Here is a 16,275-nt window from a genome sequence, read left to right as displayed (position 1 = left end):
CAGAACAAAATACACAAGAACTGGAGCTCTCGGCATTGCTCTCTGGCTCACTGCTTGGCCTCCACATAGATTGCCTAGGACAGAGTTTGAAAAGGGTTGGATTCATAGAATCATCAAGGTTGGAAATACCACTAAGATCATCCAGTCCAACCACCAGCCACTGCTCTCAGTCATATCACTCAATGTAACATCTACTCTTTCCTTATAGATCTCCAGAGATGGTACTTAATCACCTCCCTGGGTAGTGTGTTCCAGTACCTCACCACTCCTTAAGAGACAGCTGTCTATACTAACCAACCTCACTGGAGAGGGTTGTTGCAAGCATTAAGTATTTGACTTGATATGGATTTGACTTGAGATGGAAATCAAGAGCATATGGACAGAAAGCAGCCAACAAACTTGGAAATTCCCCTTGCAAAACACACCATCCTTAAACAAGACACATTCTTGGTTCAAGGTTTCTGCCTCCACTGCTGACCCACCCAGGAGGAGCACAGGGCCATATCTCATATGAAACAAGGCAGTTCACATGATGCAGTGCTGATGAATTTATACCTGCTTAGCACAGCGAGACACATAGACACCTGTGCACAGGATAAGTTCAGGCTGTAGGTGACCACTGCTCCTGGGCTGTCCCTGCTGCAGCGAGGCACAGGACAGGGTAAACAAGCGACTTTTTTGAGAAAGACTTGTTACTGAAGCTCCTAATGAGAGTAATTGGTGTTGCATCTTAGCTCCTGCTGCTATGAGTTCAAAGAGCTCATAGCTAGCTTCAAATTCCAGGCAGAACACACCATCAGCAACCTTAGCCAAGAGGGGTAAGCTTATGCTCTGACAGAGGGGGGGAAGCTACAGAACAAGGAGAGGGATTGAATATCATATTACCTCCACCCCTTATCTTCAGAGGTAGGGACTTTCTTCTAGGCTATATCAACTTCTAGCATCAACAAGCCCCTGACAGAGCTGCTCTTGTGTCCTTCAGCATCACCACCACTAATGAGGAATAAACACGACTTCCAAAGTCCCAAATCCATTTAACATCTGTCAGCAGCATTGATTTCCCCCAATGACCCCACAAAAAAAGAGCTAAACCAGCACCTATGGCCACACCAGCACTGGCTTACCTAGAGGCTGGTGCCTCATCTCATCCCCACTGGAGCAGACCAGACCCAAGGTTGCCATTCCTCCTTCCCGCTGAGGGCAAAGGGAGGACAAACATTTCTTTTTATTAGGAACAGGGAATTACAGTGACACACTGGGAGGGCGACTGTATCTTTTGCACACAATAAATATTCCAAGGGCAGTTAAGCTCAACACAACAGCAGCGATGAGCATGGCTACTTGAACCAGCATAGGAAGTCCTCCAGTAGCACCTGCAAGAGACAAAAATCCCCTCACTACACATCTAATGGCTTCCCACCATCTCTCAGGATGTGCCAGGAAACAATTCCCCAGGCTGCTTCCTATTGATTATGTTAGAGATTCCATATAGGTATAAAATCATAGGGGAAAAAACATGACTAGGTCAACCTGGAGTCACCTTCGGTTGAGACATGAAGGCACAGATGTACACACAACCCACATACCCTGTGGTGCCTTCCCTGCTGGCACACGGCGCCCTGAGGATCTCCACAATCCCTGAGCTGGATCAAGGATTAGCAGTGGTCCAACTGAGACTTCAGCTTCTGCTCTCTTCAAGGACCCATCTAAGATGACACAAACATATTGAAGTCAAAGGAGAGTGATCCTGATCACTCCAGATTTCAGGGCTTACAGGAAGGCAGCCCTTGCAAGAGCAGGTTTCCAGTGGTTCGACATAAGGACAAATACAGCACTGAAGAAGAGCCAAGTTTGCTCTTGAGATATGATATATTACCTAAAGACCCACTCAGCACCTTAGCCATCCCAAGCTGGAAGTTGACCATGACTCAGGGCTGCATTTAGGATGCACTGAGCCCTACCTTGCCTGGAAGAGGTGCCCCTCTTCATGCGTCTCCCTGACCACCTGGACAGAGGGTTAGTTCTCCGGGAGTATCCTCCATATAATGGACAGTTGCCTGTCTCACAGCAGCTGCAGATATCTCCAGTACCCTCCACAGGAGCCCAGCTGAAAGAGGAACACCCATGAAGGGATCACTTGTGAGCCCTCTCTTCCTAGCTATCCCCACCCACACATCCTTCAGCTACTCACAGGCTGCTGGCTTTGTTGAAGGAACAGGCTTTGTACAATGGATTGGGGGCCTGGTCTGCTGGGGAGACCTTCAGGTGACATGTGATGTAGATCTGGAAGGGAAATTAAACCAGCATCCAAGATAAATTGAGTTTGGTCATGCAGAACACTATCATAGCAGAGCAGGCCAGGTCAAGAGGGGCAGACGCTGCTTCTCACCAAGTTTCTGTTGTCTCCTGCAAACTTGAATGCATCAACCATGAACTGCAGCGTTTCCTGCCTTGGCCGTGGAGATATGAAGGCTGAAGTGGCATCATCTGCTCTCCCATCCACCAAGCACCTGGAACAAGGGTCAGACATCAGTGCAGCCCCAGCTATCTGTAGTATTACCCCACAGACCAGGACATCCCCTTACCCGCTGAGGTCAATCAGGGCATATCGGGGAGAGGAGTTCCTGTCAGGGCTCAGGGTAGCTACACAGTCATCCACAAACAGCCTCAGTGGTACGTGGTCCCCAGCCACAACATCAGCCTGAAGGTGCAGGCTTTCCCCCAGCTGGACACCATTGGAAAGCCTCTCAGTCCTCCAGTCATCTGGAATGGGAAGGCCAAAGTTACAGGTTGCTCTGGAGAAAAGCACATCACTCTCCCATGTACATAGGGCCCCTTAACCATAGGCCTCAACCCATGTATCCCTTCTTGAAGGCTTCAGTGTAGCCAAGCTCTTGCTCTGCTTGGGCCATACATGTACCAGAGGGAAATGGGGCTGGAGCACTACACCCACCACTCATGAGGCGCAGGGAGAACACCAGCTTCTCTTCCATTGACAGTGTGGAGTGGAAGGGAACCCATGTAGGTCGGACAGCACTGCTGCTCACATTGCTCTTCCTAAACAGAAAGACGTGTTGACAAACATGCAATCATCACTGTAAGCCCATAGATACAGAGGAGAAGTCCTATTTTCTCACCTGGGATAGTGACACTCAATAGGAACTACAGCTGGGCTGGTCCTTACAATGACCATGTTACCAACAGGAGTAGGTTTATAGAACAAGCTTGTTTTGTAGATCAAAGAGTCTGGTGTCACCTGGAAGGGACATTTGGGAGAGCTGATAAGTTTGTAAAGCAAACCAGTCAATCAAAACCTCAGCACTGACTGTACAGGGCATGGATATACATCAGCCATGGAGACATAGCCTGTCCTTCATGTTCTTCAAGCCAAGAAAAAGCTAGGAGCCCTGCTTGCTGTTAACTGGGTGCTTCACCTGGGCTTAGAGACAGCAGCCATACTTGGAAAAACAGCCCTGCAACAGTCACACCACAGCTCACTTAATTCCTGCTGCAAGCAGGTAAGTGCTACACCAGGACCCCAGCCCTTAACATCAACTTTGCCAGGTCATTTTTAGGACTGAAACACTCACCAAGACTAATTAGGAATCATAATAACTTGCATGATAACTTGCATTTACCCATCACCAGCATAGAGAAAGCACATTACCTTAAGCAGCAATATCACTACAGATGGAGCAGCCCCTCACCATGGCACCCCACCTTACCTGTAAGGTGCTGCCGCACTCATGCAGCCCAGCCATGAAGGTCACCACGTTCTCAGCAGCATTCTGGGCTGTGGCTGGGCAGGCAGCCGTACCCAGGGTCAGGTCTGCAGCCCGGACCAGGCGCCCGGTGCCAAAGAGGTCCCTGTGCACCGTGACCACCATCTGTGCCTCCTGGCACCACACAGACACGGGGTGCAGTGGGGACGCAGCCTGGAGCTGAGAGAGGTCCACCCATGCCCATGGGGAGGGCTGGGAGAAGGAAGGCACCTGGGGTGGCCTCCAAGAAGAGTCCCCTCGGACCCTTAAGACTCCTAAGTCCCTTGAAGAGAAATCCCAGGGACTATAAGATGCTGCTTCAGCCAGCATCCAGCACAACAGAACAACTCCCAGGCTGCCTCCAGACCCCATCCTAGCACTACCAACACCACCACCACCACCAACAACAAAAAAAAACCTAGCAGATAGAGAAGAGGTTGCTCAGATGCCTTTTATACCTTGTAGACCAGATGAGATGCACCTGGAAGCTGCAGGTGGGGCCTCCTGCAGCCCTTGGAGCACCCAGGGCCAACCCAGATCAATGGAAATCAGCTGGGATCATTCCCCTCTGTGAGCACTGCCCTGTGTTTCATCTGTTTGGGATGGCAACAGCCATAGTCACATTGGTTTTAGGGACACACAGCTAACCCAGAGTGGGTGTGGGGAAGTGTTGTGTCCTCCTGTATCTCCTTGGACCACAGATCTTGCTGGCCTGACTGTCCCTGTTACCACCTATGTTGCTACATAGAGAGTGCACCCAGCCACAGTGCCCAGTGGCACAGCACCAGGATGCACCTAGGGCCAGCAACCCCACAGTACATCTTCATGGCCAAAATCATCCCACATGCCTGTGCCTATGTGTCCCTTACTATGGCTGAAATGGAGCTAACACTGGCCAACATCATGCCAGAGGCTCCCACAGCATTTTAGAGGTTCTCCAAAAGCCCGGCTGTGAGCATCAGCCGAGGGGGTACATGGAGGGAGCTTTCATAGCTCTTTAGCTGCCAGATCCACCTGGGCTCTGGCCTGTATGTGCTGACAAATCTGTCCGTGCTCGATTTCATGGGTATCTGCACTGGGTAATTGTATATCAAGTAATGAAGGCATCATAACCGGCTTATTTGCATAGAAAGCAGAGGTACAAAAGCCGATCTTCCCATAATAGCAGCTGATAAGTGAATGGCAGGCATAATCAAGAGATTAATTGGCCCTCGTGTGTTAATTATGCTAATTGGCACAGCTGCTGGTGCGTACAGTAGGATGACTAATGGCTCTACATCGCCGTGCGCAATGGAGAGGTTGGGGGTCACGCAGAGCTACTGGGGTCCACTTGACATGGGGACGATGCCCTGCAGCTGAACAACCAGGAGGGATTTTAACACAAGGAGTCGTATCTGTGCTGTGTTCTTACAGTAGCACTGCACACACACCCAACAGAATGGGATCTGCAGGATGAAGCTCCTTCCTCTCCATCTGCAGGATGGGTCTGGGGCTGCGCGTGCTACTCAGACTTGCAGGAGGCAGCCGAATCCCAACAGGAACCCCCTTTCCTGCTGGCCCATGCATTAGACATCTGCTGCGGTCTCCCCAAAGTGTGGATAGTTTTATGAGTGATGAATAAATGATACAACAAGAAAAACCTCTCCGGTGGCTCAGGCTCTCTTTATTAATTCAGGAAGCGGCGGTCGGCTCCGAGCCCGGCTCGTGCCTGTGCTCAATGGGTGGATGGGAGATAGATGGGCCTAAAACATGGCCAGCTTCTGCTGGGTGGGAAAGGCTGAATGTCAGGGGTGGGAATGGTTTTTGTTCTCATTTGGGATCAATAGGCTGCAAGAAAAAGAGAAAAATCTACCACCTCCCGGCTGCATCCATCACTGTGATCTGCTTTTAATAGCTCTGAAGGAATAGCCCTTTCCATTTGTGACTATAGATTTCCTCTGGTGATGAAGGACATCAGGGATACCTCCCTGCTCTTTGCATCCCTGGGCTAGGAGCTCCATCCGCTGGTTGGGTGGGTGCCATCCATCTCATCCATCCCTAGGGATGCACCTGGGATGGAGAGACACGGGTGAGGGGGGGCCCAGCTTGGAACGTGCCAGAGCCAACCAGCATCAGCACTTGCTTTTTTCTGTGAGCCTGGAGAATTATTTTGTGCGTGGAAAATAACTGCACCGTCAGCCCTTCTTGTCCATTTGTTTGCAAGGGTGCTTTTTTTCCACTGGAGTGATAAATACTGTATCAAGTGGGGAATTGAATAGGTACCCTGCGATGCTGAGGCAACTTGTACTTACCTGAGGCAGCGCATGCTTCTCTCCAGCCCATCGAGCAGTGACAACTTTGCTTTGCCTCCTGCCCCTGACATCACCCAGCTCAGGAGCACAGCCAAGGGATTTACCCTGTGGTCATTAAATGGCAGTGAAATGGCCCCCAGATCACCCCAAAAAGAAAGGAGCCTCACTCAGCAAATACATAGGGCTGGGGAAAAATAAATAGTGGAATTTACTTTGAATTTTAAAAGATCACTCATTTATTTCCTGGGTCAAAGACAACTTCATGCCAGGCAGGGGCTTTTATGGGATATCACTGTTTCATTTCAAATCTCTCTTGAGTCACCAAGATAAATACTGCCTGCTCTTCCCTTCTGCTTCAGCTCGTGTCTCAGTGCTGATGGATAAATCGCTCAAGTTGCCCGTGACAAACGAGGCCGGATAGCCAAGGCTGTAATTAAAACGTCTCTCAACCCCTTGGTTAACTCTGACATATTGGGACCAGATGCATTGCGGCAGCAGGGAGCAATCCAGCCAAAAAAAAAGAGATGGGTTCCAGGAGGGAGAAAGGGGCTCTGAAAATACCAACCCCACTTTAAAAATACCCATCTTTTTAAAATAGTGCCTTTTCGTTCCCCATCAAAAGGATTTAGGCATCAGGCATGAGTTTTTCAAGGCCTTTTGATGCCTGAAAACAGGTTCATGAGCACCTTATGGGGCAGGTGGGGGTGGATGGCTCTAAACTGGCTCCTATTTCCATGGAAAGCCAACTCTTGTATCCTGAGCCTTCTAGGAGAAGCTGCAAGCAGAGGTGGAAAGTAGTTAAGAAACTTTCTGCTTCCTTCTGCCTAACACGAGCTCCATCCTTTGCTCCATCCAGCCTTTGCTCCTCACCTTCAGCAGTTAAGACCCAGGAGCTGAGGAGCTTTTTAGAGGGGCATGTCTTATGGCACATAGGTGCCCTCAAACATCCCCTTCCCTCTTTGTGCAGTGTAGCACTCGGGGGATGACAGAACTGATGCTGGAAATCACCTCTAGAGCCCGTCTAGTCCCAAGTTCACGATGATGAGCACCATGGAGGCATCCCATCCCATTAACCTGCATCCTGCAGAGCTATCTTAGGCCATTTAACACCCATGAAGGTCCTCAGCTTCAGGACGACCCGTCCCATCACCCATCAGCATTGGGCGGGGGGGGTTAATGGCTTTGTTCCCCCAGCGCAGCCGCTGGCTGAGTGCTAAATAATATTAATAGCACCTCCTGGCACCTCGTTAAAAATTGCACTAGTGCTTAATTCAGACTGTATATCACAGCCCCTAAATGAAATAACCATCCATCCCTTCCCTAATATGACTTTGATACAGGCACGCTTTAACTTGTCTCGCTTTTAGAAATATTTTTCTATTAAAATGCAGTGCCTGGCTGCATGCCCGGGAAGGACAGCTAAAAATAATCCCTGCTGGCCGTGATGGGTTGAAGGAGACCCCATCCCTTGGCAGCAGCTCCTCTGTTCATCAAACCCTACCGATAGATGGGATTAAAGAGCAGCCAAAGCATGGAAAAATGTCATGAAGTTTGTGCAGAGGTGATGGCAGCCCTTTGGGATTTTGCTCTTTCTCCTGCTGCTCTAGGTATCAAAATAAAGAGGAGCTATCAAGGTAGGTCTCATCACCCAGTGGTGGATGATGCCACAGCAGCAGCAGAAGACTGAGGGATGGAGCCAGAGCAAAGCTGAGGTCCAAAATATGTAGACACGTGTTAATATGAGCATCTTTAAGCAAGCACAGGTCTTGCAGCTCCGGCTCAGGCCATCAAATACCCTGAAACACATCAGACATGGACATCAGGTTTCCCTCTTTTGTGCTGAGAATCTCATGAAGTCAACCCAAACACTTAATGCAGTATGAAGCTGGGTGTCCTACAGATAGGTGTCCCTTGGACCTCCTCCACCACCAATCTATTTTTCTCCTACAAACAGTATAGGCCATTGTGTATTTGTGAAGAAAATGGGGTTTTAAGGTGAGAAAAGAACCTCAGGTCGTCCTCACTCTCCCCTTTTCCAACCACCAACTCAGAAATCATCATCCAAAACGACCAATGCGTTTATTTGTCAAGGCACAAAACCCCCCAGATTCTGGATGTTAAATAACATCAAAAAGCAACAGAAGACCCATGGCTGGACCCAGTGACGTACCACAAGCAAAACCATTTCTCAGCCTGCGTACAAAAGCCAAGAGGTCCCCCGGTGTCACACACACATTGGCATTGGGTGCCCCTTCCAGCAGCCATCCAAGCAAAACCCATTTTGTTTTTACCCAAAACACATTACAAGAGCATTATTTAGTGTCACAAACACTTGGGGCTTCGGGGATGCTAAGGCTTAAGTACAACCCGTGCAAGAGTTTAACACTTCATGAGGCAATAGGTGCAGTGGTCCAGCTGGGGATGGGCACCTGTTGTATACTCTATGGGTGTAGAAATGTCCCTTAAAAACTAGACTTTGGTGGTTTTTTTCCTTAAAAATGCTATTTTTTGTGTTGTTTTTTTTTTTGTTTTTGTTTTTTCTCTTTAAAAAGTAGGTTTTGGTGCTTTTTTTTCCAGCATTCCTGAGCTGAAGCCAGGTCATAAGGTGGGAGTAACCACTTGCTAAAAACACCTCCCTCTGCTGCCCACCAACTTCCAACCCTTCCAAAGTAAAGTGAAGACACTGCACTGCCCCGATCTGTTCCCTGAGTTCTGCTTCAGGGTTGGGGCAGGAAAAGAACCCTCTGTGGAAAATCCTTCGGGTTAATTCGAGGCATGGGATAACCATGCACTTAAGGCAAAAATCAAAGTCCAGTTGGAAGTGCAACGGTGAAAGGTGAAATAAACATCCTAGTGTGTCTCTGCAGTGATGCTCACCCTGCAGGCTCAGCCCAGTGCTCCCTATGGATGCAGATGGACAGACGTACCCTCAGGCTGTGGCTTTGGAGTTCGCTGGGGTTAAAGGGAGGCAATGCCTCTCTCCAGCCCCAGGGCACCCCGAAAACACAGAGTGACAGCACTCGGTGCAGGTGTGGCAGCAGGTTGGGGTGTCTCTGTCTCTCTGGTGTGTCCTGGGCTTATCACCGCAGGGGACGGCTGGGCTGGTGTGGGGCATGGGGTGCTGTCCCAGCTCCCATCAATCAATTTCTTGCTCGTTATCTGGGGGGAAAAAAAGGAAGAAGAAAATAAGACAATAAAATTAAAAATATTAAGAATAATAATTCACAGGCAGAGCTGGAAGTGCCTGCCTCTATCTCCCTGTCATGGATAACACAGATATCTAGGGGCAGATACATGGGCATGGGAAGATGGGCTTGAATTTTGGGATGAAAAACCAAGAAACACAGTCTGCAGCTAGAAGAGGGGAGGTAAGAGTGGAGGAGAGATGGAAAAGAGGGGAAAAAAAGGAAAGCAGAGCTATTTAATGCTTTGCTAAATGTAGGAATGGGAGGGGAGAAAAGGCTTGTATAAATCTATTGGTGAAGAGGGAAACGGCATCAGAGAAATAGCAGGGCTAATAATAAAGGTGAAAGCGGCAGTGATTCAACCTCAGCGTAAATCCAAATCTCACAGATTTTCATCCAAAATTCAATACCTGGCTGCTACACAAAAGAGAAAGGCATTGGAGAGACCCAAATTCCTGGCAATGACCAGGACAGGGCTGGAGCAGAGGGGGAAGCTGGGATGCTTGATCCCATTTCTCATTGTCCGGGCTTTCACCCAGCACCCTGAAGGTTAAATAAAGCTTTGGGGGCAAAGCCTGGGATGCTTTAATGTGTCTTAGCTCCCAGAGAAACTCCCTGTGTACAAGGAAAACCTGCACAGGAGACAAAACTTCCTCAGAAGCACCTTACAGATGAGGCTCTCTAAGCACAGCATGGCAAGGACAAGGACACCCAGCAGACACGCTCACCTGCTTTGTCTTCTTTGCTCTTCAGTGGCTGCAGAGCTGCAAAAAGCAAAACCAGCAGTGGTCAGCTTGCACAGAACAGCTCCAGACCCTCCCCACCCTGCTTTTGGTATGCTGGGATGTGGCAGGGCTGTGCAACCAGAGGGTGTCTCCCAGCCCCCTTCTCAGCACGGTACTGGGAGCACTGGGAATGAGCCTGCAGCACCCACCTACCTGTCTTTTGTTCTTCCCCCTCCGTGTCCTGCTCCTCCGTTCCTACAAAATAACAATCAGGAGAGAGTGAAGCACCCTCAGACCTCCACCAAAGCCCCACTGGGTTCATGCCTGCACCCCTGCTTGTGCCTCCCTGCCTCTGCTCACATGTGGTACCCACAGCATCCTGCATCCTTCCTCCAGCCCTGTGCTGAGCCCTGAAACCCACGGGGGGGCAGGGGAGGGCATTTCCCTGTATGTGCGTGACCCCACAGCTCCACTCCCTATTTATAGCATGGCTGCCATCTGGAGCCAGGGGCTTAGGGACGGCCCTGGTGGCGGGATGCTCTGAATCCCTACGATGCTGTTCCCAGCCAGAAGGACCAGCACAAACCCATGTTCCTGCTTCCTGCAGCTCCCACAAAGGGTCTCGCAGGGTTATTGTTCAAAGCAAAGTCTGCTGGGGGAGGGAGGGAGAAAATATCACAGGATGTTCTAAAGGATCGAAGTCAGGGCCACAGCCATACTGCCCAGTGCTTCAAACCCTCCAGCAAAAGGGAGCATTCACCAGGGTTTGTGCTACAAAGGGAAACAGATATTTATAATATACAACAAAAACATAATTAACAAAGCCACAGCAGGCAGGGAGAGGGGGGAACACGGCCCAGGGTGGTGCAGTTTGCACAGCACAGGGCTGTCAGGGCACGGCTCTGGCATGGCGAGATGCATCAGCCCTGGAGCTAGAGGGAGACAAGCAGGAACGCCAGCGAGCTGCTGCTGCTGCTGCTGAGGCCATTTTGGAGCACAACAGCTTTATTTTTAAAGGAACAAAGCCCCACTTTCTGAACAAACATCTCTCTGACAAAAAAGAAACAAAACAAAGGAGGGGGAGAATGCGGAAAGCAAGAGCGAGCACGCAAATATTATTCAAAGGGTGCATTTCATAGTGCTTCCCAGGAGAGAGCAGCACAGCTTGCAGTAATCCTTTCAGAAGCAAGGAGAAAGGAGAGCAAGGGCGAGCACGGAGCAGCTCTGTCTCATGCTATTTCCGCGTGTCAATGTGTGCGACATTTCTGCAGTGGCAAATGCTTGGAGGCAGATTCTGGGAGCTGCTGCCGAGCCATCGGGGCATCAGACACTTGCAGGATGTTTGCAGGGGCAGGGGAGGAGATGGAGAGGGGCAGCGCAGAAAGGTGAACGTGCGCCGGGAGGTAAAAAGCAGAGGAGAAAGCTCATTTGTGTGCAAAAGGAAAAAGCCACCTGGACAGGTGCACGCAGGCAGCAGCTGTCAAAGACAGATGCCACCACCAAGGTAAAGTCATGCAGGGTAAAGTGTCCCCCCACCCCCAGCACTTGCTGCTGGGACAAGGGATGCTCTACCTGCGTTCTCCTCTTCCTCGCAGCTCTGGCGGATTTTCTTCTGGCAGATGTAAGCCAGGACTGCAAGAAGCACCACGATGCAGATGGAGAGTCCCACTGTCACCCAGAGAGCCACGGCAGGGAAGGTGAGGTGCTGGCCTTGGGGAGAACACCAGAAACCCTGTTATTTATAATGCTAAGGGAGGGGGTTTGCAGCATCAGGGATCCCATGGTGGCAGGGAATTCTCCTTGCAAAGGGCTGATGGGGTTTGGGAATGACAGACGTGCTGTCACTGTCCCATTTGCTATCCATGGCCAACTTTTGATGCCTGTGTGACACGTGCTGGAAAAGCTTGGTGCCACCAGTCAAGAGGTTGATGCTCCACCAGGGACCCACCTTCACAACCCAGCGACTGCAGAGCCAATTAAACACTAATTAACACTGCTGGAGATTGTGTAAGGTTATAAAGAGCTCCAAGGCAGCAATAAAAGCTGAGCAAGTGGGGATGAGTGAAAGCCACTCCAAGTCAACAGCATGACAAGAATGGGTTCTGCAACACACTGATGAAGTTTGAAGGGCCAGATTCCTTGGAGTTATCTCCTGGAGTTCATCTCTTCACCTCTCAGAGCCTCTCTGAGGACTCCTGAGGGCAACAGAAGGGGCCTCAAACCCCTCCTTAGCCCCAGGAGGTTTGGATTTCGGGCACGCTGGCTCACAAGCATGGGTTTCGTCACTCTGCTCCTGTGCACAGCCCTACTAAGCTCCTCAGCCGAGCCCTGCCCACACTCCTTGTCACTGCCATCCAGGATAAACGCCACTAAGCCCTTCATTTGTCGGACCAGCAGAGCAAGACATTGTCACAGCAAGGTGGAGAGGCTGAATGATGCTCAAAAACAAATGAAGCGAGCTGGGGAACCAGCCAGAAATTTTGCTGAGACATCGGTCCCCAAGCCAAGCAGCTCAGGTTGGAAGCAGCACTGTAATTCCAGGTGCCCAAAGGGTGTTTTGGTAAGGATTAGGATAGCATGAACGTACCAGGGATGCAGTGTTTCTGTAATACTGGGGTGGGATGGGGTTGCATGGCTACATGCTGTGGAGAGGAAGACTATCGTGCCTTATACTGGCTCTCTGGAGTGGTTTATACTGGGACAGGATGACTAGCAAAGCTAGAACTATAAGAACACCTCCAGACCCTTCCCAGATCTCACACAGTCCTTGCAAAACCCCACACTGCAGTTCAGCAAGAACCTCCAGAGCCACAATCAGAGCAGCACAGACAGACAGGACAGCCCCAAGCCATCCAGCAACTCCATGGGCAGGGAGGTAGAGATGGGTTATGGTGCAACCCCAGGGCTGATTCTGTGTCACCAGGTTTACCTTCTTTAGAGGTAAACCTGAGCCCACACCGGCTCACCTGTGATAGTGACAGAGGCGTGGGTCTCCTGCTGCAGCACTGGGTTCCGCACCAGGCAGGAGTAGGTGCTGCTAGGCTCCACCAGCACATGTAGGACGCTGTATACGTCAAAGAGCCCCTCCTCGTTGGCTACCTGTGATGTGGTGACGTTCTCAGTGATATTGGCACCGTGGCTGTCCTGCCAGAGGACGCTGGCCTCAGGGTAACCATAGGAAGACTGGCATGTGACAACAGCCTTATGCCCCGGCTTCAAGCCTTTACTGGGCTCCAGGTTCAAATTGGGTTTGGAGTAGGGAGCTGGAAGGAAAGGAAAGCCATCATGAAGGACCGCTGCACCCGCATACAGATGGAGATGCACGGCCATATCTCACCTGCCACCTGCAGCGTCACAGCTGCGCTGTTATAATCACGGACACGGACGAAGCAGGTGAAGCTGCCCTCATCTGCAATCTCCACGCGCCGCAGGAGCAGCGAGACGTTGCCCTGGGACAGCTGGTCATAAAAGAGGGCTGTGCGGTTGGTGAAGCCCCCACCCTGGTCAGTCAGCTGGTCCCTGCCACCGGAGAAGCTGTGCACCAGGCGCTTGGTGTCTGTCAGCTGCCAGATGAGGCTGAGGTCCTTCAGGCTGAAGTTGGCCTCGGGGGAGAAGGAACAGTGCAAGGTGGTATCTTGGCCATAAAGGGCCACTACAGGCTCTTCTGGGACCTGGATGTCCATGGCACCTGTAGGATGGCAAGATGTGAAGAACACGGTGGTCAGACCCTGTCTCTGGCTCAGGATGGTTTGATTTGGTACGGTCTACAAAAAGCCACCCCAAAGGCAGGGTGCAGAGAGAATGGAGGTAGCTCAGGGGTACGGTGGGGTCTTTGTTCTGCACACAGGGAGAAGAAAACAGCCAGCTGAGAGGGAAGAGCAGCTTCTCCACATGAAGAAGAGATTGGAAGGTGACAGCTGTGGGGACACAGAGACCCACGTCCCCACAAGAAGCCAGCTCTGTGGCTGGGCTCGTGAGCGCTAGATGGCACCAACACTCCAGCTGGCAGCTCCTGTGCCAACCACACCAGGATGTGGTGCCCACATTCCTCTGCTACTCCTGACCCTCCCAACGTGCTCATCTCACAGACCGGTCCCAAAGAGGGATGTCCCATAAGGGCAATGTTCTCCAGTTCTGCCCATATATAATACGGAGAGGAAAAGGGGAAAAAAATCTCATCTGAGACAAAGGAAGGTGCCACTTTTATATTGTGTCTATATATATTTTATGTTCAGACAAGGGTGATGTGAGACCTTTGCAAGGGTCTAGGGGAAGGATCAACATCTCTGCGATGAGCCTCAAAACTGGCACCCAGGAAGGAGGGCCTGGGGGTGGCAGAGGAACTGGTCAGAAAGCCAGCAGAACCATGGATCCCACCATCACTGCTGCAACATCCCAGGGCACAAAGACACCACAGCTATGGGGTCAAGTGGCTGAAAGTCATCACAGCCATGGAGTTCAAGGTCTATCACAGCCATCAGAGCCATGGGGTCCTGGGGCTATCAGCACCACTGCAGCCATGGGTCCCATGGCCACTGCAGACACATGGTCCTGGAGCAGAAAGCCATCAGAGAGCCATGTTCACCCAGAGCCATCGCAGCCATGGGTCCCACGGCCATCAGCATCACAGATTCCCAGGACCATCAGAGCCAGGGGTTCCATGGCCAGCACAGCTGTAGTGTCCCAGGGCAAGCTGTCATCGGAGCCATGTGGTCCCAAGGCCATCGGAGCTATTGTAGCCATGGGTCCTATGGCCATCAGAGACACAGTGTTCCAAGGCCATCAAAACCACTGATTAGATGGGCAGGAAGCCATCAGAACCATGGGGACCCAGAGCCAAAAGAGCCATAGGGTTCTGAACCCACCATAGCCATGGGTTATGGGGTCACTGCAGCCATGGGGTCCCAGGACACAAAGCCCTCACAGCAATGGATCCCATGACCATCAAAGCCATCCCAGCTGTGGGCTCCCATGGCCATCAAAACCACAGGTCACACTTCTTAGGGCCACCCATGCTCAAAGACTTCCCGAGGACCCCAGGGCCGCCTGGTGAGCACCACTTCCAGCTCAACACCATTGAGTGCGGATGAAGTGGCACATGGGGCAGCCCCACTCACCTGCCAGGCCGAGCACCAACACTCCCAAGGCGAGCAGCATCATTGCACGTCTTCTTGGCACCCTGAGCTGGGTGGAAAATAAGGACAAACAGGAAACATCACTGAACGGGCGCGGAACCTCATCGCTTCTCCTCCCCTTTTTGTTTCTTTCCAATCTTTCTTCCCGTGAAGCTCGGCTGGTTCTGCCCATTTCCCAGCTGGAGACTTGCTCCAAAAGTGACTTAAAAGGAGCAATCCGTGCGAATATCTCCTCCCTAAGTGCAGCTTTCGGGGGCTGCCCCAAAACACGGAGAGGAAACCGCCATCCCGCCCGGCCCCATTCATTCCGCCTTCCGGAACAAAGCCTGGGAGCCGCACGGGGAGGCAACAGAGCAGCGGGACGAGCCCGACACTGGGATGGAACCCCGAGCACCGCCACGTCCCCGCGCCCCGGGCACCGCCGGGCCCCGCACTTACCGCGGGGAGGGCGCGGCTCGGCTCGGCGCCGCTCGGCTCCGCTCGGTTCGATTCGGCTCCGCTCGGCTCCGTTCGGCTCGGCTCGGCAGCGCGGCCCGAGCGCTGATTGGCTGCGGCCGCTTCCTGCCCGGGGTCCCCGGGGCGGAGGTGGAGCTGCGGGCGTGGGGAGTGAGGTGGAGCGGTGCGGGTCGGAGTGCGGGGTTGGGGTGCACGTAGATCCAGGGCTGGAGTGTACAGAGCTGGGGGGATGATGTACGCGGAGCTGCGAGGCTGCAGTGCGTGTTCACGAGGCCCCTGCATTGTCCCCACAGCCTGGTGGCTTCTGAGCCCGCGTGGGAGGTTTCAGTCTCATTGCAGAGGAGCAAAGGAAGCTCCTCACCCTTTTGATTACAGAGCAAAGCTGGAAGAAGTGAAGGTGGAGAGCTAAAAAGCAAATAAAAATAACTGGAAATGTGGTTTATTTAAAACAACTCTTTGAGCAAGGAAGGTTGTTGCAGCAATGGAACTGGCAATGTCTTGAGCCAGACGCTGTGACAAGTGATGGCAATAGGAACAATCAGGGACGAAGTAAATACACTTTTGAAACTTGCAAGTAAATCATGAGATCAATGTATGGGATCTTTGTGCATGAGCTGGGTCCCTGATCCTCCAGCAGCACCACAACAAAGCCCCACAGCCTTAACATGCAGGAGGAGCACACAGGGTTTGGCACAGGTTCCCCCCATAAAGGTGCAGACTCA

General features: G+C 51.6%; 2 protein-coding genes across 3 annotated transcripts; both read right to left on the bottom strand.

Moving 5' to 3' along the window:
* Positions 1 to 1,175: 1,175 nt before the first annotated feature.
* LOC107318449 (zona pellucida sperm-binding protein 3-like) lies at positions 1,176 to 4,161 on the bottom strand. The gene is made up of 9 exons (XM_015872260.2): positions 3,726 to 4,161; positions 3,138 to 3,256; positions 2,954 to 3,057; positions 2,586 to 2,763; positions 2,390 to 2,510; positions 2,192 to 2,283; positions 1,962 to 2,107; positions 1,587 to 1,706; positions 1,176 to 1,373 (listed from the first exon to the last, which is right to left on the bottom strand). The coding sequence occupies exons 1-9, from the start codon at positions 4,131 to 4,133 to the stop codon at positions 1,243 to 1,245; spliced, it is 1,419 nt and encodes a 472-aa protein (XP_015727746.1). The 5' UTR covers positions 4,134 to 4,161; the 3' UTR covers positions 1,176 to 1,242.
* A 3,945-nt stretch (positions 4,162 to 8,106) lies between these two features.
* On the bottom strand, positions 8,107 to 15,661 carry CD276 (CD276 molecule). 2 transcript variants are annotated; one of them, XM_015872765.2, is made up of 8 exons: positions 15,536 to 15,661; positions 15,080 to 15,146; positions 13,300 to 13,650; positions 12,929 to 13,225; positions 11,535 to 11,672; positions 10,176 to 10,217; positions 9,966 to 10,001; positions 8,107 to 9,211 (listed from the first exon to the last, which is right to left on the bottom strand). In XM_015872765.2, the coding sequence occupies exons 2-8, from the start codon at positions 15,120 to 15,122 to the stop codon at positions 9,189 to 9,191; spliced, it is 930 nt and encodes a 309-aa protein (XP_015728251.1). In that variant the 5' UTR covers positions 15,123 to 15,146; positions 15,536 to 15,661; the 3' UTR covers positions 8,107 to 9,188. The 2 variants fall into 2 exon arrangements, with proteins under 2 accessions (XP_015728251.1, XP_015728252.1); XM_015872766.2 differs by lacking the exon at positions 15,536 to 15,661 and having other exon boundaries at positions 15,080 to 15,528.
* Positions 15,662 to 16,275: the final 614 nt, after the last annotated feature.

This window comes from Coturnix japonica, chromosome 10 (genome assembly GCF_001577835.2).
Source record: "Coturnix japonica isolate 7356 chromosome 10, Coturnix japonica 2.1, whole genome shotgun sequence".
NCBI lineage: Eukaryota > Metazoa > Chordata > Aves > Galliformes > Phasianidae > Coturnix > Coturnix japonica.
This window is presented reverse-complemented; position numbering and strand designations above follow the sequence as displayed.